General features: G+C 44.0%; 1 protein-coding gene across 3 annotated transcripts in view; it reads right to left on the minus strand.

The window, feature by feature from the left end:
- Positions 1–3,280: 3,280 nt before the first annotated feature.
- The window catches only part of FAM120A (family with sequence similarity 120 member A), a 120,153-nt gene continuing 98,985 nt past the window's right edge, over positions 3,281–24,448 (minus strand). For 2 of the 3 annotated variants that reach the window (XM_017847073.1, XM_017847072.1), the window contains exons 12-18: positions 18,610–18,724; positions 12,723–12,932; positions 11,324–11,507; positions 10,616–10,753; positions 8,088–8,226; positions 7,036–7,132; positions 3,281–5,166 (exon numbers count right to left, since the gene is read on the minus strand). In XM_017847073.1, the coding sequence (XP_017702562.1) occupies positions 4,855–5,166; positions 7,036–7,132; positions 8,088–8,226; positions 10,616–10,753; positions 11,324–11,507; positions 12,723–12,932; positions 18,610–18,724 (1,195 nt within the window). In that variant the 3' untranslated portion in view covers positions 3,281–4,854. The remainder of the gene's footprint in view (positions 5,167–7,035; positions 7,133–8,087; positions 8,227–10,615; positions 10,754–11,323; positions 11,508–12,722; positions 12,933–18,609; positions 18,725–24,448) is intronic. The other variant, XM_017847074.1, reaches the window with a different exon arrangement.

Below are 24,448 nucleotides of genomic sequence, written 5' to 3' on the forward strand. Positions count from 1 at the left end.
AAAAAAAAAAAAAAAAAAAAAAAAGAAATCAAAGTCATGCAAATAAAAACCCATTTTTTAACCTGTCAAATTGGCAAACACCAGTACCTTGACTGTGCCCAGCAGCCAGGCTAGTACAGACAGCTACTGGACCCCGCATACCAAGCAGCATTTCAGGGCTAAATCAGCAGGAGCACCAAAAGACTCCCTTCCCTCATTCTTCCCCACTGGGAGATCCTTCTGGTGAAATGCTAACCAGGAATAATGACACTGGTCCTCGCAAGACCCACCTACAGGGTAGTGTGGATACCTGGAGCCCACTGGGCATCCAAGCACAACCCATCCTGCCCCAAAGCCTTCAACAGACCACAGCACTGGAGGACACAGCAAGCCCTGCCCTCAGGGTGGCCATGGGCTTCTCCACTCTCCACGGATTCTCCTTGGCTGGGTGCTCCATTGCTGCTCCTGGCCCAGACGTGTATTCCCAGATAGCCTCCACTCATGGCTGCATCATTTGCCCATGCCACCCATCTCCCCATCTTCTTTTTCTCATTTTCTTGCTTGAAATATTCTTATTTGTACACATGTATGTTGTCCCCCTACTCAAATGTAAATGCCAGAAAGGCAGGGGCCTTGACATCTTCTATCCCATGGGGCCTAGGGCTGGACCTGACATGGACTCTCCCCAAGTGCTTGCAGAACAAGGACATGTCCAACCATGCTGGTGGGGAAAGACTGAATATGTTACGGTGCAGCCCCACCGTGGAGTCTGTGGGACTATGACAGGATATGGTATGTTAGGGAAAGGCAATCATCAAATGATGCTAAGTGGGGAAAATGTTACAAAATATTAACATGATTATTTTTTGTATAAGAAAAAAATCTATATATTACATAGAAGGAGAGAGACTAAATGTTAAAAACAGGTGTCTCAGGATGGAGGAATTACTGGGGACTTCTTTTCCTTTTTGTGTATCTAGCCAGTATTTTTTAAACTTACCACAATAAACACATACTGCTTTTGAAACAAGAAAAAACAAAAAGTAAAACCTATTTTTGAAAAGGAAAAGAATAAATGGCCAGGCGGGAGGGCATGCGACTTGCCCCAGGATATCATGCTGCCAGGAAGGTGAAACATCAGCATCTCCGTTCAAATCCAGCCCGCACCAGCGCCACCCACAGTCACTGGCCCTTGGGCCTTCCTCTGCAATTCTGGTGGTGTGGGAGCAGTGGCCAGCATGGCTCCAGCAAGGAGGGGTGTCCTTGGCCTCCTTGTTCCAGCCACAGGGTCGCTGGAGCCCCAGCACCCTCTCCCTTCCTCTCTCCTTAATGCCCAAGCCTGCACCTACTGGGGCTTTAGGAGCGGGTGGACAGACCCAACCTGGAGCTAAGGGTTGGATTGCAGCCCAGTCCCTGCTGCGAGTGACCTGGAGCAAGCTGTGCTGCTCTCTCACCTACAGCAATTGCAACTAAGAGACGAGAGCCACCGGCAGGAAGGAGCACCTGCTTGTCAGGGAGCAGAGAGGGACCCTTGACATGCGCGCGCTCCTGCTGCTGAGACTGTGCTGTTTAGAAGCCTGTCCCTCTCCCCTCTTAAAGCCAGAGGGCTGTCCCCGTTAGTTTGCTATTCTCAAGTGGGGTGGACCTGCCCCTTGAGAGAGGGAAGAAAAGCGCATGGTTGTCATGGTGGGAGAGGCACTGCCTAGCAATGGGTGGTGGAAGCTGGTGGGCCTGGAACGTGTTCCTCCACGACGCTGTCCCTCTGCCAGGCATGTGCGATCCAGAGTGGGTTAGACTTGCTCCCGTCACAGGCAGGGTCCTCAGTGGAATCGTGTTTTTGAAAGACCGAGACGTCCGGGCGCCCCCATCTTCCCACAGCACAGAGATGGGCTGGGTGGCCCGCCACCGGAAGGCTGGCGCGGAGGGACTCAGCCGCAGGCTCGAAACAGCGGGCCACCGTCAGGGACGGGCGAGTCAGGGTAGGAGGAGGCCCTGGAGTGAGTGATAACTGGCTTCACTTCCTTCAAACTCTGAAAGCCCGCCCCATAAAAGCCTGCCCCATAAAAAGCAGGGGTAAATTCGTCTGAGGTCTGAACAGCCAGGACCAGAAGAGCTCTCAGGGTGTTAGTTGGAGAAACTGGCTCGGCTCGGGCCTTGCTGGCACTCGGGCTCCCGGGGTCTGCTCAGTCCCTCTCGGGACACACGGGTCTCTGCAGGGCCCGGCGCCGGCCTCACACACAGAACGGGCTTCACGGCGCAGGCTCGGCCGCCGGGAGTAGGCCTCACCGACACGGCCCCGCCCCGCGAGCTGCGCGCGCACCGGGGCCTGCGCGGTGGCGGACTGGGAAGCGCCACGCAAGGCCCCGCCCCGCCCTTCCACAGGAAGGAGACGCGCCCCCGGGCGAGCGCCAGCCCCTCCCTTGAGCGGGACCGCCGCGGCTCTGCTGGCCGCCTCCGGCGCCGTTAGCCCACCATCTGCCGCTAGGGGGCAGCACGGGACGCTTTCCCGAGGCGTTCGGCGGACCTGGGTACGGAGACCTCATATCAGGCTGCAGAGAAGAGCCTTCAATCAAAAGGATAGCATGAAAAACGGACTATACTTGTAACATCCAGCTTTTAAAACGTGGTGGAGTCAAATGTATTGCTTCCTCGGGGCTTAAAAAAACCTTTTCTGTAAGTCCGCTTTATCTGAAATTTTTTTAATCCCCTTGGTTGCTTGAAATTTAGCTATCAAGCAAATTAATCATATATTAATGTTCCTCTAAGCCGGAAACCTGGAATTACTTTGAAAAGGTAAAATATTTTTAAACTTTGGTTTTCTCATCTTTTTAGTCGTCGTTTCGATTTGAATTAAACCTCGGTAAAATTAGCTTTTACAAGTGAATTTAAAAGCCACGCCATACTTTATACTAAAAGAATAAAGATTTTATTAAGCATTGTAAGTTGCATTCAATAGCCTTCAGATACACCACACCACAATCCATCGACACTCAATCAAACCCAACAGCAGTTCATTCTTGCACAATCCATGAGTTAGGGCAAAACTCCCTTCAACTTACAGTAAGATCCTACTTAGCTCTTGCGGGCAGGGGTTGGGGAATTACACCTCATTTCTGATCACTAATGTGATGAAGAGCATCAGAAGTATATGAAAACGATAAGAAGTGATTCTGATTTCAAAGTACATTGTTTGGAAACATTAACAAAACATCAAAATGATANCTTTTTAGTCGTCGTTTCGATTTGAATTAAACCTCGGTAAAATTAGCTTTTACAAGTGAATTTAAAAGCCACGCCATACTTTATACTAAAAGAATAAAGATTTTTATTAAGCATTGTAAGTTGCATTCAATAGCCTTCAGATACACCACACCACAATCCATCGACACTCAATCAAACCCAACAGCAGTTCATTCTTGCACAATCCATGAGTTAGGGCAAAACTCCCTTCAACTTACAGTAAGATCCTACTTAGCTCTTGCGGGCAGGGGTTGGGGAATTACACCTCATTTCTGATCACTAATGTGATGAAGAGCATCAGAAGTATATGAAAACGATAAGAAGTGATTCTGATTTCAAAGTACATTGTTTGGAAACATTAACAAAAACATCAAAATGATAGAAGTATACCTGCTTCTACTAAATTCTTGATGGGAAAGTTCTCAAGAACAAGCAATTTGTTTCCTGCTACAGAAGGGGGGGGTGGTTTTTTTTGTTTTTTTAAGATCAAAGGGTTTTTTTTCCACAGAATTTCATATTTGCTAATATGAAGGCATAAAACAGCAACAAAGAACAATAATGCATACAGCAGTGAATACACCAGGGTAATGTTGATATTCGAAACGGCTAGATAATTTTTGGGGGGGCTTTAGAATAAATGCAACAGAGGTCAATAATCACAAAATTTTAAGGTTAGAGCAAGATCAGTCAATGACTAAACAGAGTTAACATCTTTTATAGGACTATTACTGATTATTAGCATTTTTGTTTTGCAAATGGGCACATACTGGTAAGAATGGAAGAAAGGACGATAACATGCATATTAACTACACACTTTAAAAATTATGAACCATGCAGAAGTTTAGCTCAAGTAGTAGTACTAATGGTCTACATCCGATTCAAAACCACATAGTTCATTGATCACAGATGCATGGTATTAGTCACGAAAGTTTCAGAACACATTGTGTTGATTTTGAAAGGTCATTTGCATCTTCTAAGATTTCAACTTTATCTCCATTTAACTTGCTTGTAAAGTATGTATGATGTATTGTATATTTAAAATCAGCAGAACGGCAATATTACTCTATAATTTTTTAGTTTTGATAGTTGCACTTTTTTTTTTAACACAAAAGAACCACATCAACAGTGATGAAATTTAAGAAAGAAAACTGTGGTTGTGCCTTATTTCTTTCATAATCATAAAATCAAAGCCTTAAAGAAAGCTTCATTGTGAAACAGTAATGCAAAATCAAATATAATGGCATACATATGGTGCCAAATGCTAAAAATTATATTTTAAGCTATATATACTTAAAGACTGCCAAAATTTGTTTTCTTTATAGTTCAAGAAACACAACTAGAGGCTTTTGTCATAACCAGTTTAAACTTTATGTGTACTTCATTTTAAGTGCGGGAGTCAAATGCTCTTCATTTTCTTTCTCTTTTTTGTTTTATTGTAGCATTTTGACTACAACTGGTTAAAACTAAAAATGTGTTGTTTAAATCTCTGATATCAAAGAGGGATCTGAATTTCCAAAGTCCTCATTTTTCTCTTACGGAAAGGACAAAATGTACATAACTGCAGGCTCTCTTTCTCTCCAGATATTCCTAAATCCTTACCCTTCCAGCATCCTTCACCCTCTATAAAAAATAAGTTTACTCTTCTTTATTTAAGACAGCTGCCTCCAGAGCAGCTTCTCTGCGGCAAGCGCTGTCTGTACTTAGTGCATTTAAATGAGGATTTGTATTGCACGTTTTAGAGTCATTATTCAAGGCACTTTCAGAGTGGCTGGGGGCCCTGGCGTCACCCGTGCTCCCGTTCATCTGGGGAGCCGGTTTCTCCTCAGCCATCACTCCATTTTCAGCCAGGGACCCGTCTGAAGACATAGCAGAGGACTTCGATTCCCCAGATTTTGACTTAAGTTCTTTGGCCACTTCTTCTGCTGAAGCAGCGTAAGGAGGTCTGCCCTGTTTAAAATGAAGGACAACAAATGAGAAGGTGGTTTCTGATAAACAGGAGAGGGAGGATGCAAATTTTGGCCTAATGACACTCTGAAGATTCAAGAGCAGAAAATGCCCAGCTGGGTCCCTCTAACCCTGTCTTTGCTTTGACTTTTGGGCGGTAGACGCTCTACCTGTCTCAGTCAGTTCCCTCCATGGCCCCTTCCCTCAACTCTCTGTAGTTAATATCCTGAAAATGAGGGAAAATTCCCCCTTCAGGAGATCTGTCTAATCCTTTGAATGGCACCAAATTGTTTAAAGTAACAAACGCCCCTCAATAAGTCTTCTATAAAACTGCGACTGTTCCCACCGCCACAAAACAAACAGGTCTCCCACATCTGCCTGTGACATGCAGTAGTGCACATACCCCATTTCTACTGGGGAACTATACTCATTGCTAGGGAACCTCAACAAGAAATCTGCACTGATAATTACCACGTGTTTGTGAAATAGCTCTTCTGAATAGGTCTTCCCCACTCCTCTGAATAGATTTAAAAATAATTCTCTGAAAAAAAAGTGGTCCTTGAGACTAATCCAGCACATTTTCTGAAAGACAAGGCTCTCTGTGAAGGCAGTGAAGACAGATCTTGAATTGCTTCTATCATTAGACCAAGGCTCAACCTTAGCATGTAATACGGTGGCTCTGTTCCCTCTCGGTGATGGGCCTGTCCCATACACCATCGGGTGTTTAGCAGCATCCCTAGGCTTCACTCATTAAAAGCCAGTGCCCACACCAAGTTGTGACAATCAGCGTCTCCAAATGTCCCTTGGAGGCCAATCACCAGGGCTGAGAGCCACTGTCATAGACTAACTCGGTGCTGAAGAAAACATGGATGGTTTTCACCTTCAAACGTTCATTTTACAGACGAGAACAGGAATCTTCCAGCTCTCGTCATCGCATCCCCTTCCCAACAAAGATGGTGGTAACTTCCAGCATCTTCTAGGCCTCCTATTCTGAAAACCAGGGTATTTGCCTTGTTGATGACAAAATCCATTCACTCAACCAGATGGAGATGTGACCCTTGCCTAAGGAATGACCTCCATAAACCAAGGGTCCCCACATACTCTCCTACAACAGCCTCTATTTTAGCTTCCAACCCTAAAATTTCAGAAATACTAACACACCTTCTCCATCAATCAATGCTATCATCATTTTCTTTGAATCTTGAGACAAGTAATACAAAACATAAAAATATAGCAGGACTGCTGGGCATGGTGGCTCACGCCTGTAATCCCAGCACTTTGGGAGGCCAAGGCAGGCAGATCACCTGAGGTCAGGAGTTCGAGACCAACCTGGCCAACATGGTGAAACTCCAACTCTACTAAAAATACAAAAATTAGTCAGGTGTGGTGGCACGCACCTGTAGTCCCAGCTACTTGGGAGGCTGAGGCAGGAGAATCGCTTGAACCCAGGACGTGGAGGTTGCAGTGAGCAAAGACTGGGCCACTGCACTCCAGCCTGGGCAACAGAGCAAGACTCCATCTCAAAAAAAAAAAAAGAAACTAAAAGTGGCTGTTCCAGCTGCGTCAGGGCCAGGCAATGCCCAAGGTGAGCCCAGCCCATCGTGTCACACCAGGCGGGAAGCCACCAGAGACACAGGGTCATGGCAAAGGGGAGAGACCACCTGAAGAGGCACTCAACAGCAAAATGATCTGGGCTCTAGGAAATGGACATCTGGTGAGCAGCTGTGTGCCAGTTACTGTGTTAGATGCTTGACAGCTAAAACATTACCCTCACAGCCCTTCTGTCTGAGCACAGGCACTAGAAGTGCAAGCTCAGACAGGAGACACCCCTGAGGGCACTGAACTGGCACAAACATCATGTTGTCTTCTTACCTGAATTGCTGCCTGGTTTTTGTAACCTCTGCCATAGTACCTTCCACCTCTTCCAAATGTTCTAATCACTGGGGTTGAAATAACTCCTCTTGGACGCCTGAATGAATTAAAAAGGACAACAGTAAACACTTAAATCTGTTACAGACATTTAAGATAGTCTCAAATGATTTTGAAGCCATCCAGTCTTACACTTTATGAAGCACTGAATTAACCCATTGATGCCGGAAGTTGCCATTTTTTGAATTTTTGCAATCAGACTTTGGTGATGACCTTGAGCAGTAGGACATAAATAACTCCCACATGCTTTGCGTTCCAATAATGGAACACTAGGCATAAATAGGTTAAGTATGATTATAGGGAAGATTTATTCCAAACAATCTTATTTTTTTGGTTTATATCCAATACATTTGCAGTCAAATGCTCTACCCCTGAGCTACATCCCCCATATCCACTGCATTTGATTTGAAAACTAATACTTTAAAAATGCTACTTCAAAAAAATTGTTAAGGCACCTGGTTAATTGAAAATTGCATAGTTAATTATTTAATAATGGTTAATTAAATAATTACATAATACTATAAATGGGATCCTATGCAAACATATAAATGATGTTAAAGGCTGTGTGCAGTGGCTCACACCTGTTATCTCAGCACTTTGCGAGGCCGAGGCGGGTGGACTGGTTGAGCTCATGAGTTCAAGACCAACCTGGGCAACAGGGCAAAACCGTCTTTACCAAAAATACAAAAATTAGCCAGACATGGTGGCACATGACTGTGGTCCCAGCTACTCGGGAGGCTGAAGTGGGAGGATTGCTGGAGCCCAGAAAGTCAAGACCACACTGAACTGTGATTGCGCCACTGCAGTCTAGCCTCGGTGACAGTGAGACCCCATCTTAAATAAATAAAAACTAAATAATTAAATAAATACAAACGATATTAAAGAATGTATCTAATGATATAAAAATGTTCCTACTAAACTTCCAAGTCAAAAAAGCAAGTTAGAAGCTGTTTCTGTTATTTATACAAAAGACATTTTCGTGGCCCAGAACTTACCCTCTAGCTGGTCCTCCGACAGAAACCACCTGCAGGGGAAAGGCCCCGGCCCCACGGCCCCGCCTGCTCCCAGCCCAGTGGCCAACCACAGTGCCAGCTATTTCTAGTTTGCCTCCCTGAGAAGGTATAGGTTGGACTCCTGCACAAAAAAATATACGAAAAGACACAATCTTTACAATCACAGAATTAAGAATAGCAAAAAGATAAAAGCAAGAAACTTCTTTTCAGTTTTGGTTTATATTTACTATGAAGCTACTTTCTCCTGTTTTGTACAATTTTTTATTCTGTAGTGTATCTATGTGCACACTGTTTGACTTAAAACTATTGTGAAGAACCCATGACAACTGAATTAGGTTACAACCGCAAATGTGCAAGCCTTTTCAGAGAGAAACAGACTCAATAAAGTGTTGTCATCAGGTGCGTATGGCATGCCTTCTATATTACCAAGATGGAAATCTGCAAACTCAGAATGTTTTTCTCTTTAGGCAAATACTTCCAGGTTTACTACCTTAACTGAACATCATAGAATCAATTAATATAGCCTGTATTTCTTATTGTATTTTTAAATTAGAATTTCCATAAGCAAAGTCACAAATAGAATTTACTAACTTCTTTTGATTACTGCAAACCATAAGCTTTCTAAGAAAATTCTCTAATTGCTAATTGGCAGCAAAACTTCTGATTAAAAACAAAAAAATAAGCAAATACAACCAGACCCCCAAGCATCTTGTTTTCTGACAGTGGAAATGGATAATAATAAGCTATCATCTTGGTGTTAGCTGTGGCAATTCGGCAGTGTCCAAGAGAAACCTACAACAAGCTTTATATTTTCTTGTAGCCACATGAAAAATGTACAAAGAAACAGAGGAAAGAAGTTTTAATAATGTATTTAACTCAGTGTATCAAAAATAACACTATTTCAACATATAGTCAAGATTTTTTTTTTTTTTGAGACAGGGTCTTGCTCTGTCACCCAGGCTGGAGTGCAGTGGCACAATCATGGCTCACTGCAGCCTTACCTCCCAGCTCAAGCGATCCTCCCACCTCAGCCTCCTGAGTAGCTGGGACTACAGGTGTGCACCACCACACCTGGCTAATTTTTAAAATTTTTTGTAGAGGCAGGGGTCTCACTATATTGCCCAAGCTGGTATTGAACTCCTGCCTCAAGCAATTCTCTCTCCTTGGCCTCCCAAAGTGCTGGGATTACAGGCATGAGCCACTGTGCCTAGCCCAAGACAAAAAAATTGATGAGCTATTTTAGTCTGCTTCCCATTTTAAGTTTTAAAATCTGATATGTATTTTACACATTCTAGCCAGAGCTGAAGTGCTCAACAGAGCAGTGGCCAGCAGCTACTATACTAGGCAGTGCAAATCTGAGTTCCAGACACAATTTTAAGAAAATTAGGAAGCAGGTTCCTTTTATCATTCCAGTCTAAAAATTCACTTCTTGCCCTACACTATCCATAGTGCAATCTCCCCTCTCCCTCCATCTTTGATCCCAACTACAGGCCAGCCTCAGTTTCAAGGCACTAGAAGGAGCTGAAGCAAATCAAGAAGCAGAGAGGAAACATGGCTGCGAGCTGCGTAAGGAGCAGTCACAGAGCAGAGTAGCACCCTGCAGGAGGCCGGTTTGCAGACGGAGGAGGCAGAGAGGCATGCAGCTGCACCAGGGAAAGGAGAGGCGACCTGCAGACAGAGGGGGTGACCCACGGCCAAATCTGCAAGAGTCACCTTCCTGCACAGTTCCCTTGCTGGCCTCCCTAACTATCCCATGTAACTGAGTTGGAAAAACATTGTTAATCAAGAGAGAAAGGCTTGCCCATCCTCAATGCGACTCCAAAATCACATCTGAACAGTCAGTCCTGTTACGTGACTTGGGCAGATTTAGATCTGCAGTCCCAAAATGCGGGATGAGGTCAAAGACCCAGGTGACTGGCTTCTGATTATAGCCCCGTCACAGGATACTGCTTCCTGGGCTAAATGTTAAGACCCTTTTCTCCTTTGCAAGCTGAATACAAATGCAAAGAGAAGCACTGGGAATCTACAGTAAACTGCCTTGTTTATATTCCCAACATTAGATCTTTGTTTAAAAATGTTTCTGCGAAACAAACTGCGACAGACTTTTTATGTCAGGAATTCTGCGACCATTAGAATGTTCTATACAAGCATGATAATCTTTACCAAAAGATGGCTGCTTGGGAAAGAAACGCCACTATTAGTCAGCAGCTCATCCTATGAACACGAGGCGATGGTCAGGTTACCCAGGTGCACAGAAAGGTTCTGTTCTAGGTGGACACTCAGTGGTCTACCCTGAAAGGAGAGACTGGCCACAGCAGAGCCGCTGCCGAGCCCTGAGGGCAGCGAGTCTCAGGAGGAGCGGTCAGTGAGGGCCAGAGCGGGGACCCAGAAGAAAGGCTGTTCTGCTGGAGGAAGGGCTCATGAGGACAGTAGAGGAAGGAAGGCGCCAGACGATGGAGCGAAGGAAGTGCTGGCAGGCAGAAGCTCTGGGAAGGGGTAGGTATAATTACCGCCCTGGGACTTGCTAGTCCTGCTGCTGTCACTGCCTGAGAAGGCTCCGCAGTGTCCCGATGCTGCCGCCACACGGAAGGCACGGTAAGGGCCTGTTGCTACCGTTTCCCCATAGGGGCCTCCAAAGCCACAGACGCCTGTGGGACCCGGGGTAGAGAGAGAGGGGAGAAGTGTAAGGGACAGGACTCAGGGCCCTGCTGGATATTCGGGCAGAGTGGCCCCTGCCTCCTCCAGCTGCCATGGAGGGGTCTCCTGGCCCCTCTTGTCACCTCACTGTCCTGTGCCCATGGTCCCTGGGGACCAGCATTGTAAGGCCACCCTCCCTGCAGCAGGCCGTTCAACAGGGCACTGGCATGGGGCTCAGGATGCGCCCTGGGAGATGAGTCCTGGAAAATGGCTCTCTCTGACCTGGGTGGGCTTATTTTCCCTTACACATGAGAAAAAAATATATCTTAAAATGTGAGCAGAGTTTTCAGCTTGACTGACAGATTTTACGATGCAGCCTTTGCATTCGCATCAGCAGGTCCCTCTCCCCTATCTCCAGGATCAAACTTGCTCCTCACGGACTTGAAGAACTGCTGCTGCGGGACCTCCAAGACCAACAGTGACAAGGTCAACAGAGCAGTTGGGCTTGCCTATAAGGGCTGCACGTTCTTTACAGGAATCTGGCATCTGTTACCCACAGGAACACATCCCAAGCAACTCACCTGCAAAGCCTCTGCCCCTGCCCTGAGAGGGTGGGACAGGCCCAAAGTGCCGGGGATATGCAGAGGCAGGGTAGAAGGGCAGGGCAGGAGGTGGCGGGAAAGGGAGCGTGTGGCTCTGCCGGGAGAAGCTGAGCCCCTCGAGGACGCTCTGGCGCATCTTCTCTACCTTGGCAGCCTGATCAGCCTGGAAGTCAAGGACCAGCATGTGAAAATGCCATCCACAGGGGGTTTTAATTGAATTTAAATGAGCACTAAAGAAATAAGATCTATCAGCTGTACAGTTAGTTCCCTTTATTCATGAATTCTACATCTGCAAATTCGCCTACTTGCCAATGTTTATTTGTAACCACAAAAATCAGTACTCATGGCAGTTTTCTGGCCATCTGCAGACTTGTGCAGATCACAGCAAAACCTGTTGCCCTGGTGCGCCGGCCCCAGCTGAGGCCAGACAGGAGAGCGCTTGTCTTCTTGTTTCAGCTCATACCGAACACAAGCACCCTTCTCACAGTTTGTGAGGTGCCACGCGTCTCACACTTCTGTCCTTTTTTGTTGGTGATTTCACTGTTTAAAATGGTCCCCGGCTGGGTGCGGTGGCTCACGCCTGTAATCCCAGCACTTTGGGAGGCCAAGGGGGGGTGAATTGCTTGAGGTCAGGAGTTCAAGACCAGCCTGACCAACACAGCAAAACACTGTCTCTACCAAAAATACCAAAATTAGCTGAGCATGGTGGCAGGCACCTGTAACTCCAGCTACTTGGGAGGCTGAAGCAGGAGAATCACTTGAACCTGGGAGGTGGAGGCTGCAGTGAATCGAGACTGCACCACTGCACTCCAGCCTGGGCCACAAGAGCGAAACTCCGTCTCATAAATAAATAAATAAATAAATAAATAAATAAATAAATAATGCTGAAGTGCTGTCTGGTGTTCCCAAATGCACAAGGAGGCTGTAATGTGCCTTACAGAGAAAATACATGTTACAGAAGCTACTGACTGTGAGTTCAATAATAACGAGTCAATAATCCATACTATATAAGGTGTCTTTAAACCAAAATGCACATGCAATAAGATTATATAGATTGGTTGACAAAAATATGTGTCCAGAGCCTTGAAGGAACCCAGTGCCTTGTATTTCCCCTAGGAGCAATGGTTCAGCATTCACTCATTTGGCATTCGAGGTGAATTTTAGAACATTACTACCACAAATAAGGAGAAACAATGTTGTATCAGGAGCTTGGCTCATCCTGGGTACTGAAGTGATGTTTAGTGACACTCAGCACCAGGCCCAACCTAAAACAGAATCTTGAAACACAGGATGATAAATATGGTACAAAAGATGACAGATTTAGCCAACGAGCTTTATTCATTGCAGTCAAAGGCAGCCCCCCGGCCCCCCAGCATACCTGACCATCACAGAGGTCGATGAGCGGGGTCTTTTCCCGGCTGGCTTTAAGGAGTTTGGATTGGAAGAGCTTCCCATCAAAATACATCCAAGGACAACAGTGTTCCCAGGGGATTGGCTGTCCACATGCATCATTTGCAAACAAGGCCATGTCTACTCCACTCATGAAGAGAGCTGATAGCTGAATTCCTCGGGGATCTAGGTTCTCAATCTTTAAATTGAAAAGAGTAATTTCTATGGAATAAGAGTACTACAGTATTAAATTCTTCCAATGTCTTACTAAAACTCTCCAAAGTTAACAGAATATCCCTCAACAAAACAGCACCACTAAGTAGTAGACCTTATATTGACCTAACACTGGCCTCATTTGAACAGAAATACTTATGTGATATAACACATTTGAATTTAAGAGAATATTTTATAAACATACTCAAGTATTTCAGGTTGAGTTTATAAAGCGTTCTGCAGTGTCGGGTAACACTGTACTTAAGGCTGACATGTGACAAAATGAGCAATGATCTGTGGTCTCCTCAGAGTCCAGAGCTCCACAATCTCTTTGTGAAGTAACACTTCACATTTCAGATCTGCACACAGGTAACATATTAACAGAAAGAGTGCCAAAACTGAACACTCTATTAAGATTCTGCATTTTCAAATAGTTACATTAAAAAATATTTGGTATAATTACATTCTAAAATAAATTTGTACTCTATGTTTACATTATTTTATATGTCAATGTTTTTAATTGCCACTTATCAATAAGACTGCCAAAATGTCTTCTGGAGAAACGGATAGCTTATAAACCAAAGAAGACAACAAAAATATGGTTCTTGAACCATACATACTACTAGAATTTGCACAGACTACTTCCCTCAGTGTTGAGAGCTGGGTGCCTACCTTCTGTACGTAGAGCCCACGCTTCTAGTGTCTGATAAGCAGAGTAAGAAACACTAACATGAGTACAGTCAACTCTTGATCATCTGTGTGTGAAAGACCTAGTTTGTGGATTATCCAGGATAAAGGATAACATTTTAGCTTTGCTCTGGCTTTTGTCTTCCGACTTTGGTGGCTTTTCAAGAATGCAATGTTTATGGGAGATCAATCTAAGCAATGCCTATATGTGGCAAGTTAAAGGGCCTTTTCATTAAAGAGAAAAAGGTCATTCTGGTGCCAAATGCTAATAAACTTACGATCATCTGCTGTTTTTGTTGTTTGTGTTAACATTCCCTATTATCAGCTAACACTGTTTCCCAACCTTTTTCTAAATGTTCACAATGCAGTTAACCTTCCAAAACCTGGAGAGGTCTGTTCACCAATTTATAAAAGGTGTTTACACTTCTGGATCCTATTGTACATCACCAGCTCCTCCTTTTCCCATGTAGTTGTTGGGAAATGAACTAAAAAATGTTCCCTTGGGAGCAGGTAGGGCTGGGGCGATAGAATTAGATGCATTTTTATATTTACGTGCAAAGTGGAGGAACAGAGGTCATACTAGAACAAAATGGAGAAAATGTACTTGATTCATTTAGACCCCAGCCACCCCCACCTCTGAGCTGCAGAAAGGGAGAATTCTCAAGGCAGAAAGAGGGAGCCGACCCTGCTGGAAAGCGGCCAAGCAGAGGTGTGGCCCATGAATAATAGGACACCCATCTCTTGGCCCCTTGCACTGCAGAAATGATGGCCACAAATCCCTTCCAGTCAGGTGGGACTCCGCTGCTTCTAGCCCAGGGGCCTCTGTGCCCCTCTCTCTGCCCTACACCAGAGAACAGAGAATCCAGGTCAAGGATTAGGGAGCGAAAATGTTGCTATAAAGTTGTTTGCCTGGCTATCCAAATGTCCAATTGTCAAAACATAAAATGCCACCAACACCCTCTGTGAAAGCACATGCAGCACCACCCTAACGGGTTTTTGTTGTTGTTGTTGTTGTTGTTGTTGTTGTTGTTGTTTTGAAACAGAGTCTCACTCTGTCATCCACGCTGGAGTGCAATGGCGCAATCCTGGCTCACTGCAACCTCTGCCTCCTGGGTTCAAGCGAGTCTCCTGCCTCACACTCCCTAGTAGCTGGGATTAAAGATGTGCACCACCATGCCTGGCTAATTTTTGTACTTTATTAGTAGAGTTGGGTTTTCACCATGTTGGCCAGGCTGGTCTCAAACTCGTAGCCTCATGTGATCTGCCTGCCTTGGCCTCCAAAGTACTGGGATTACAGGCATGAGCCACAACGTCCAGCCCCTGCAGGTGTTTCTTAGGAACGGGCTGGTGATGATCACATCCAATGTAACTCAAAACCACTCATCTGGCAAACGGCTATCTGCATGCCAAACTTAAGAAACAGCAGCAGATGTATATGGCACAGAAGCACCCTAGTTAAAACTATTAATCTCCACATTTGCTGACAGGAAGAATATAGCAAGGCTACAGTGTGTGTGTGAGTGTGTGTGTGTGTGTGTGTGTGTGTGTGTGTGTGTGTGTGTATTAAATGGCCTTAACATTAAGGGATTACACTTTTAAGAATTTTTTAAAAGATATTTATAGTTCCAAGATAATTAGTTCAATTAGCATTAATCTAACAGAGAAAAGTTCTTAGAATAAGAGCTTGCATAAACAATCTGAATAAAATCTTGATTGCAGTGTAAATTTGCTTCCTTTGACAATTTTTTAAACTTACATTATGTGGTGTTTTTCTTTCCCTAAATGTTATATAAATAATAATATTTAATATTTATGGGGAACTTAAGAAATATGTATCAAGCGCTGCTTTTTCATTATCTCATTGCCATCTCTAAACAACAAAGAACACAGGCCCCTCGAAAAGAGTACTCCCTTGTACAGACGGGTCCCAGAGGGTTCAAGGTCACAGAGCTGGTAATTGGGAGAACCCAAATCTGAACGCTTGATTATAAAAATGGTTGCAATACTCACATTCTAACCTCATTCTATTAATTGAGATAAAATATTCAACATCATCCAAAGTTCCTCAACTAGAGAAATACAGACAAAAAATTCTGACTTTATAGGAAATACAAATATGGAAGTTAATCTCTCTGACCAATTAGCTCAAGAACCAAATTCCAGTAAAGTTACTTCGTCCAACATCTGATTACTGGGCAACAGACTCTTACTTCAATTTGTCATATTTACCTATATGCAAAATAATTCTTACACGTATCACAGACATGTTGCACGCCCCTAATACTGTCTTTAAAGCTCTTCATTTTCCATCTTTTATATTCTGCACTTGGCATGTGAAACTGTTAAAAGAATTTAAGGCAATTATAGGGATGTCAAGGCAAGGGAGAAAGATACTGGACAAATACTATAATGGTACAAAGTTCCTTCTCATCCTTTACCCACCCTCCTCAAAACACAGGGTCAGTGCTAATTTTACCTTAATTACATTCATGCTGGTAACCTAGGAGAAGGGCTTAAAAAATATAACAGGAAAAATGAGGGTCATCAATTACTGTCACAGGTATTCAAGGAGCCACATGGAACACTCTCAATTATTCATGGACATGGCGGACGAAGAAAGCATGGATGAGATGAAATTCTTAAAAATTCATTGTAACTAATGGTTTCAATGTCTTTTCCCACCAAACCTCCCATCAGAAAAACCTAACAAGAGTCCTAACTGTCATCACTGGGTTTTTCCTTCCTCTTTTCCTCCTCTGATGGCCAACCACAGAGTGGGCGATAAATGGGAGAAGAGAAACAGGGTCTGGGCAATCCACAAACTGGGTAGCAGGCCCAGACACACCAATTAACATTCAAGAGTTGACTATATCACAAACCATGAAATGGTGTATTACAACAAAGCACTGTTGCTGCTTTTGATATTGCAAAAAATTTTAATGGTTAAATGAAAATGCAATTTTATAATTTAATTTTCTATCACTGAATTTTGGAACCCTCAGCTCTGCATAGGAATTTTTGTAGCATTTAAATAATGATCATTCCTATCAATTCTCAATCTGATGATAGCTGAGAGGATCTTCAATCTTAAAAAACAAAAAAGCAAATAACTGCCTTTCCCCCCAACAAATGCTGTTTTTCCTTATAGCTCTTTCAGAATTTACACTAATCATGAAAATGAAGCACTTACAGGTGTAGGCTGCTCTTATTAAAGGGAACTGTCGACCTCCAGACAAGCAAGACCCAGAGGATCGATGAGTCAGACTGAAGTTTACTATACATACATACTTCTTTCTGAGCACATCTCTACAAATGTCTGGCTTTAGATGAAGAACCAGGAGAAAACCATGAAAGCACTAAGATCTCAAAAGAACCAAAATGAAAGCTTCGAGTGTGATTGTTTTTCAAAAGTTATATCCTATGTGTTGATCCAAAAATGAAAAGGATATGGGATATAAGATGAACTTTGAGTAAAAGTAACTTGATGGTGAATAAGGCTTAGTGGGCATACCTGATACCTGGCGGTCTGATTTTCAGAACTGGGATGTCAATACTGATGTAATAATCTATATAAGAGAAACAGGAGTAGAGGTAGAGGGATGGCACCACACTCTAGCAAAAGTATCTCCAACCCCCTGAAGCACAGTCTGTGACGAAGACGGTGGTGATGAGACAAACCAGGTGAGGACACGGGAAAGGACCTGACTTAGCACCAGCCACACTGCCTGACGGGGACACCTGACCAAACATTGAAAACAGAAACGTAAATTCAAAAACATTAAAAATAATAATTTCTGTCTAACAAACAGAAAAGCTTGATCTACAAAGTAAAGAATACAATTTGAAGTGAATTCTCCTAAGTTTTGGTTTTTTTACTTAGCTTATTTCTAAGTCATAAGAAGTCTCAGGTGGGCTCCACACAATTGAGGAGGGGGGCACTTCACATCAAATTACTCAATTTAACATGATAATTTAGGGAAAACTAGAAATTTATTAAGCAACAGCTATTGAATACTGAAAATCTATTAAGTGAGCCTAAAATTCCCCTCTATGGAAAGAATGCCTTCATAAAGAATGCCAAAAAGATCTAAAGGTGAAGGCAATTTTGTGGAAAGAGATTAACTGATTACAAACCAAACTCTATAAAACAAAACAAAATAAAACAAAAGAACTGATGGCAAAGAAAAAAACGAAACCCTATACATTGAAAAGAAAAGGCTGATCTACTAATTTAACTAGCTTTGAAAAGTCTTGAACTTTCTAAAATTTAATATGGAAATTAGAAAGCAATTACAACCATGTGAACCAGGTAACTAATGAAAGTATACTGAAAAAGATATTCACACTGAAAAATTAGGTGACAACTTGGAGCAAAATCAATATTGTCAAAACAAAGAACAAAAGAAATGACTAGAAAGCAAAATTAAAAGGAATATGATGTTAAATGTTGACTTAAAAGGGGATAGAAATGATGACGTAACATCGTTGACTTCAAGTGGTTTTTATGAGGGATTTTATAATAGTGGAGGGGCAAAGAATATTTTTTAGAGAAAACTAAGGTTGTAATTAGGAACAGTGAAATGAAATAAGAAAAAGAATCCTTGCTAGATGTTAGAAAATTCTTAAGATCAAGCCCTCTCAGGGTTTGGAATCCCCCCTACAATATAAAAGGCAAGTTTATTTCACGATGTGATACATAAGAATAAACATCCAATGGTAAACAAGGGGAAACCATTCTCTGACAAAGTGGGACTAATCATTTCCAAACTGGGAATAGCAAATCCATAACTAGAAAGGAACATTCCTTTTGCCATGAAGACAATTGATCAAGTTCTTATCATATTAGTATTATTAGTTTAGTGGACTAAAGCAATTAGTTTAAAGAATTAGCAATTCTGCCTGTTGAAAGTTAGCTGTATTACACCAAAATCCAAAGCGAGACTGTCCAAGACAATGCAATGAGGCTGACAAATTACCTTGAGCTCCTGGAGCTGATCAGGCTCGTAGAGTTTGGGGGACAGCGCCTGAGCCAGGAAGGCATCCAGCTCCTGACGCCGCAGGATGCGTGCTCCCGGCCACTGCACCATGTACCTGGTGAGGGGCAGAAATGAAAGGCTGGTGATTACTGAGTGGTCGCCCCTCATATGGACAAGCCCAGTGGGAGGTTCTAGGTAAATTCCGGATGATGTGAGCTAAGAAGACTCATGTGATTTCTTATTCAGTTTTTCTACTTTTCTACTTTCATTTGACGATGCCATTACAAATGAAAACAGGATGATCAGAATGTTTTACTTTAGAGTAATTAAAAATAGCACACTAAATTGTGGAGACTGAAAACTAGCTGGTCAGGGATTTTTGATACAACCTCACTCTTGTGAAGCATTTAAACCCTGAAAGTACATGCTAAGTACCAATTTTCAGGATTCATTCATTTTTTTGTTCAAGCCAGGATACCCAGGAGGCAGACTCTAGGTATAAATAAGAAAGACAAATCCCGAGATGAAAAGCAAAGACCATTGCCCGGCCACTCTGCAGCTGCAGGTCCATGGAGCAGGTAAACAACCGAAGATGGGGTTGGTAACACAAGGTGAGCGGGAGTCAGACTCAAGAAAAGCAATGCGTAGGACCATCACTAGAACCACAGCAAAATGTGTGCACCCTGAAGTGGCTGCTAAAGGACAATCAATCTCCAAATCTTCAGCTTCAACTGGAACAGGTCCACATGGGAGTCTCCTTCCCTTCTCAGTAACAGCACTGCCTGAATCACAAACACCCTGGAGCACTGCACGAGGCACAACCTCAAGGAGTGTGTCTGGGTGTGAAAAAGTGAAGGGCTAACTATAATGACTTAGTCATAAACCTTTCTGAAGTCTAACGGTTCCCAGTTCTTCGCATTCAATAAACTTGAAGGATGACCTAATCAGGTTGCCAGCTGATCACTAAAAATAACTTCTGATGATAGATTACTACGTGATCTCTGGCAAATAATTCAAAAGAGGTTCAGAGAACCATGACATGCTTAACAAAGCTCTTTCCGTTCCCACCTGCGAAGTCTGCTCAGTGCTTAACATCTGAGTTAACAAAACCCAGGGTTAGAGTTGGTGCTGAGCACTACGTCATTCTTGCATTAATTAATATTCATCCATGGGAACACAAACTAAGTAGGGGAGGTTCTGGATAGCTCATTGAGATATATTTTCAGTTGGAGCCCAAAGCGGAAAGTTTATGTGCTCACTAGGTGCCAAGGCATTGGTCTAAGCACCTCACACACTTTAACTCATCTACTGTTACAGAAATTCTGAGACAGGAATAATAATTATCCCAATTTAGAGAAGGGGAAACTGAGGCACAGAGAGCTTATATACATCATGGTCAAATTAATGTGGCAAAAGTAGGATGTAAATGCAATTTCAAGGTGAACAAACAGTGAATGTTACATTTCTATAGTATTTATATTTGATGAGATACATAAAAGAGTGACGTGAAAGTTTCATTTAATTAAACCATCAATATTTGCAATGACAAAAATCACATCCTTTGCAATTGATTGACTGCTACAAATCTTAAATACAATGGTCTTACTGAGGTTTTTTTTTATTGTTTTGTTTTGTTTTGTTTGAGATGGAGTCTTGCTCTGTGGTCCAGGCTGGAGTGCAGTGGCATGATCTCAGCTCACTGCAAACTCGCCTTCTGGGTTCAAGTGATTCTCCTGCCTCAGCCTCCCAAGTAGCTGGGACTACAGGTGCCCGCCACCCCACCTGGCTAATTTTTGTATTTTTAGTAGAGACAGGGTTTCACTATGTTGGCCAGGCTGGTCTCAAACTCCTGACCTCGGGTGATCTACCCGCCTCGGCCTCCCAAAGTGCTGGGATTACAGGCGTGAGCCACTGCACCCGGCCTGGTCTTACTGAGTTTTAATCAGGGCTGGATGCAAGAAACAGCAAATATGAAGAAGGTCCCCTCCTCCCATTTTTGTCTCAAAAAAATTATATACGATGTTTTTTGCCTTAAGTATCTATGTTTTATGTTCCTTTTATTTTCATTTCTTTCTATGTTTTAAATTGAGGTAAAATACACATAAAATTTACCATTTAAGCCATTTTTAAGTGTACAGTTCAGTGGCATTAAGCACATTCACATTGCTGTGCAACCATGACCATCATCTATCCACAGAACTCCTTTCATCTTCCCAAACTGAAACTGTTCCCCTTAGACAACAACTCCCCAGTCTTCCCTACCTCAGCCCCTGGCTATTGGTTCCTTTTACAATTTTGTAATCCCAGCACTTTGGGAGGCCGAGGCGGGCGGATCACGAGGTGGGCAGATCACGAGGCGGGCGGATCACGAGGTCAGGAGATCCAGATCATCCTGGCCAACGTGGTGAAACCCCGTCTCTACTAAAAATACAAAAACAAAAAAATTAGCCGGGTGAAGTGGCGGGCGCCTGTAGTCCCAGCTACTCAGGAGGCTGAGGCAGGGAATGGCGTGAACCCGGGAGGTGGAGCTTGCAATGAGCCGAGATGGCGTCACTGTACTCCAGCCTGGGCAATAGAGACTACGTCTCAAAAATAAGGAAATTTTTTTTTTTTTGAATCAGAAAAAGACTGTCTTGCAGACACACTGGTTCTTTCAGGATCTTTCCTGGTTTTCCTGGCAGCTAAGACTCTCAGAACTCAACTTCGCCAGGACAGCAAACAATTTTGTTGGTCAGACTATCTGCTATTTCCTCCATCTGGCATTAGATAACAGAGTTAGTGTTTAGACCCTTTTCATCGTAGGTCCTCTGAATACCTTGCTGGATACAGAGTATGAATTACTAGATACATACATACATACATACATACATACATAACATACATACATAAAATACCAAAACACAGAGATCCTGGTTAAGAGTCAAGGTAAGAGCGGCTGAGAACTTAACTCTCGGTCAGCTTCTCTATTTGTGCTGTCCCTACTTGTGCATTTAGAATGTTTTCAGATCCCTTTTACACTACTAAATCTACCTATGGTATTTCTGGAAATTTTTTCTCTCCATGTTCTTTTCCGTGCAATCAAGCAGATTATGAAAAATTTATTTAATGGGCTAATATAGCCAGCTACAGGGCCTCAGGGAGTTCTGCAAACTCCCGCAGCCTTCGTTTCCTTACCACAGAAGGGTGGGGGCAGCATAAATTGTTCTGGAGCTCTCCTAAGGCTGAATGACCTTGACCCTATCTCCTCTCGCTGCCCTTTACAAGCATGGAAGCCGGGGTGAACCCAGAGCTCCGAAAGGAAAGAAGCAGGCCTCAGCCAGCACAGGCCGCCTGCCGCATCACCCAGGCTGACCACCAGCCACCCGGGTGGCACCTCCAGAGCACACACTGACGGCGTCAGCATTGCTCTGGAGCCTTATGGCCTCCATCCCTGTTACTGTATTTACTGATTTAAGTCAAGTTTTTCTAAAACCTAACCCAGTCTGCATCTTTGTGTCTGCCATATTGCTCCTACAAGAACATAAGCTGCTGCTTTTGGACAGGAGCCTTGTCTATTTTATCCATGCTGCAACCCCAACAAAGACCTGCTCTGCTCTGTGCCCTCAGCCTGCACCCTCACACAGCAGCAACCTCTGCTCAGACTCCATCCCCCGTCTCTGCTATCAGGAATTCTAGAGATTTGACTGATGTTCTTCCGCTGTCCATCCCAATTGCTGCCCTAGTATAACATTTAAAATATATGTATGCCCGAACTCTACCTTAACCAAGTGATCGATGTTAACGTCACTAGTAAAAGCAAAAACTAAACTGCCTTAGGGAGCAATGAGAAGACCACCATACCCCTTCTGTGGGGTTCCACCCCAAATGCATCCCCTGACTCTAATCATGAAGAAACCTGTGTCCAAAAGAAATTGACAATAGTCTACAAAGGAATAAAAAAATATAGCCATGAGCTGGCTACCTGTGTTTGTAAAGAGAAGGCTACTGGAGCATGGTCGTGCCCATTCATTTCTGTCTTGCTAACGGCCATCTCAACAATGCTGAGGAGACGGCTCAGGTGTTTCCGGGATCACTGCTGAGAAAGGGCCAGCACTTCGCTGCCAGGCCCCAGGCATCGAGAGGAGCAAACAGAAGAGTGGGCTGGGAGGCAATGCCATGAGGACCAGCTGCATGCATGGCCTCTTCCCTGTCCGTGCAGCTCAGTGCTCACACACAGCAGGCCACGAGGCACCAGCCACAGGAGGGGCAGAGTAAATAGAGCAGATGGGACGGCATCAAGAGTCTGAGCATGAACTTCAACACAAAGCTGAAACGATGTGACCCTAGCCCCCTGCAGTGCAATAGCAGCCGTAGCCGCGGGGCCCCAGAGTGTGTCCTCACTCAGGGTCCCAGTATGTACCTTAGGTCAAGTATATGGTGGCCAGTCAGGTGCTCTGCTAGATTAAAGGCCATGTATCACACTAAACTTGGAAGAGAAAAATACAAAAAAAAATCAAATTCATTATTGCTAATTTGATCTCACAGAATCCAAAGTCTTAAACTGTCTATGAATATAATACTGTTATTGATAGAAACATGCCCTTAATTGAATTTGCCATCAGAGAAAACCAGAAGCCTCTAAAAACAAAAATAAAGAAGGAATCAGCTGGGCACAGTGGTTCATGTCTGTAATTCCAGGACTTTGGGAGGCCGAGGTGGGCGGATCACCTGAGGTCAGGAGTTCAAGACCAGCCCGACCAACACGGTGAAACTCCGTCTCTACTAAAAATACAAAAAATTAGCCAAGCGTGGTGGTGCATGCCTGTAATCCCAGCTACTTGGGAGGCTGAGGCAGGAGAATCACTTGAACCCAGGAGGCGGAGGTTGCAGTGAGCCGTGATCACCCCATTGCACTCCAGCCTGGGAGACAAGAGCAAAAAACTCCGTCTCAAAAAAAAAAATGTAAAAAAGGAGTCTTTCCCATCAGTCAGTCTTCAATGGAAATCACGTTCAGCTGACACACTGTGATCTAAGTCAATCTCCATTTAATTGAGTCTTCCTAAGTAAGTTATTGGCCTTAACATTTGTTACCAATTTAAGAACCACCAGGAAATAAAAACATGAATAAGCTCTGTCCCTCCCTTCCTAAAGTCAGGTAGTTGGGACCCAGTGGGAGGGATGGTCAGTGCCTTCAAAAGCAGTGCCAGCCCAGAGGGTGAGACGGGTCCCAAAAGAAGCAGGGGCAATGGGGACTGCGCCACACAGGGATCCTGACCAAGTAAGGGGCCATGGGGCTTCGCAGCCAAGCCTCTCACTGCCAGAGTCAGAAGCTACGAATGCAGCAGGATGCTAGACCGTACCCTAGGAACACGGGGAGGGACACTGGACTGTGCCAGCTTGGGGGGACCGGGGTGAATCCACTGTTTTCAATGAGATATAGGAATACGCAGCAGCAATGTTAGGGTGGATCCTCCCATGCTGCACTGGGAGGGCCAGGGCGGCAAAGTTCCCGCAGCACGGAACCTCCGACTCTGAGAGCCTGGCTTCTAAATGCCATCCCCTACTTGGAGGAACTGGGGCTGCTTGGAGAAATGGGGATCCCAGAGCTGAGGCAGGGAGACACAGGGGCAAGCAGAACATCTGTGGAGAAGAAAGGAGGTGCTCAGAGAAGATGATGAAGGCCAGTTTGCAAGGTGACAAAGGGAACATCAAAACAGAGGATGGTGCAGTGAGCTGAAGACCCCTAGAGAAACAGGAGGCTCTGAGTCCGTGCTGATAAAAATGTGCTGGCTGTCTGAGGAGTGAAACCTTTACAGGGCCTCCAAGCTCTTCCACACAAGATGGTTACAAAAGGTGAGAG

The sequence above is a fragment of the Rhinopithecus bieti genome, unplaced genomic scaffold (genome assembly GCF_001698545.2).
Source record: "Rhinopithecus bieti isolate Rb0 unplaced genomic scaffold, ASM169854v2 scaffold_29034, whole genome shotgun sequence".
Taxonomy (NCBI): domain Eukaryota; kingdom Metazoa; phylum Chordata; class Mammalia; order Primates; family Cercopithecidae; genus Rhinopithecus; species Rhinopithecus bieti.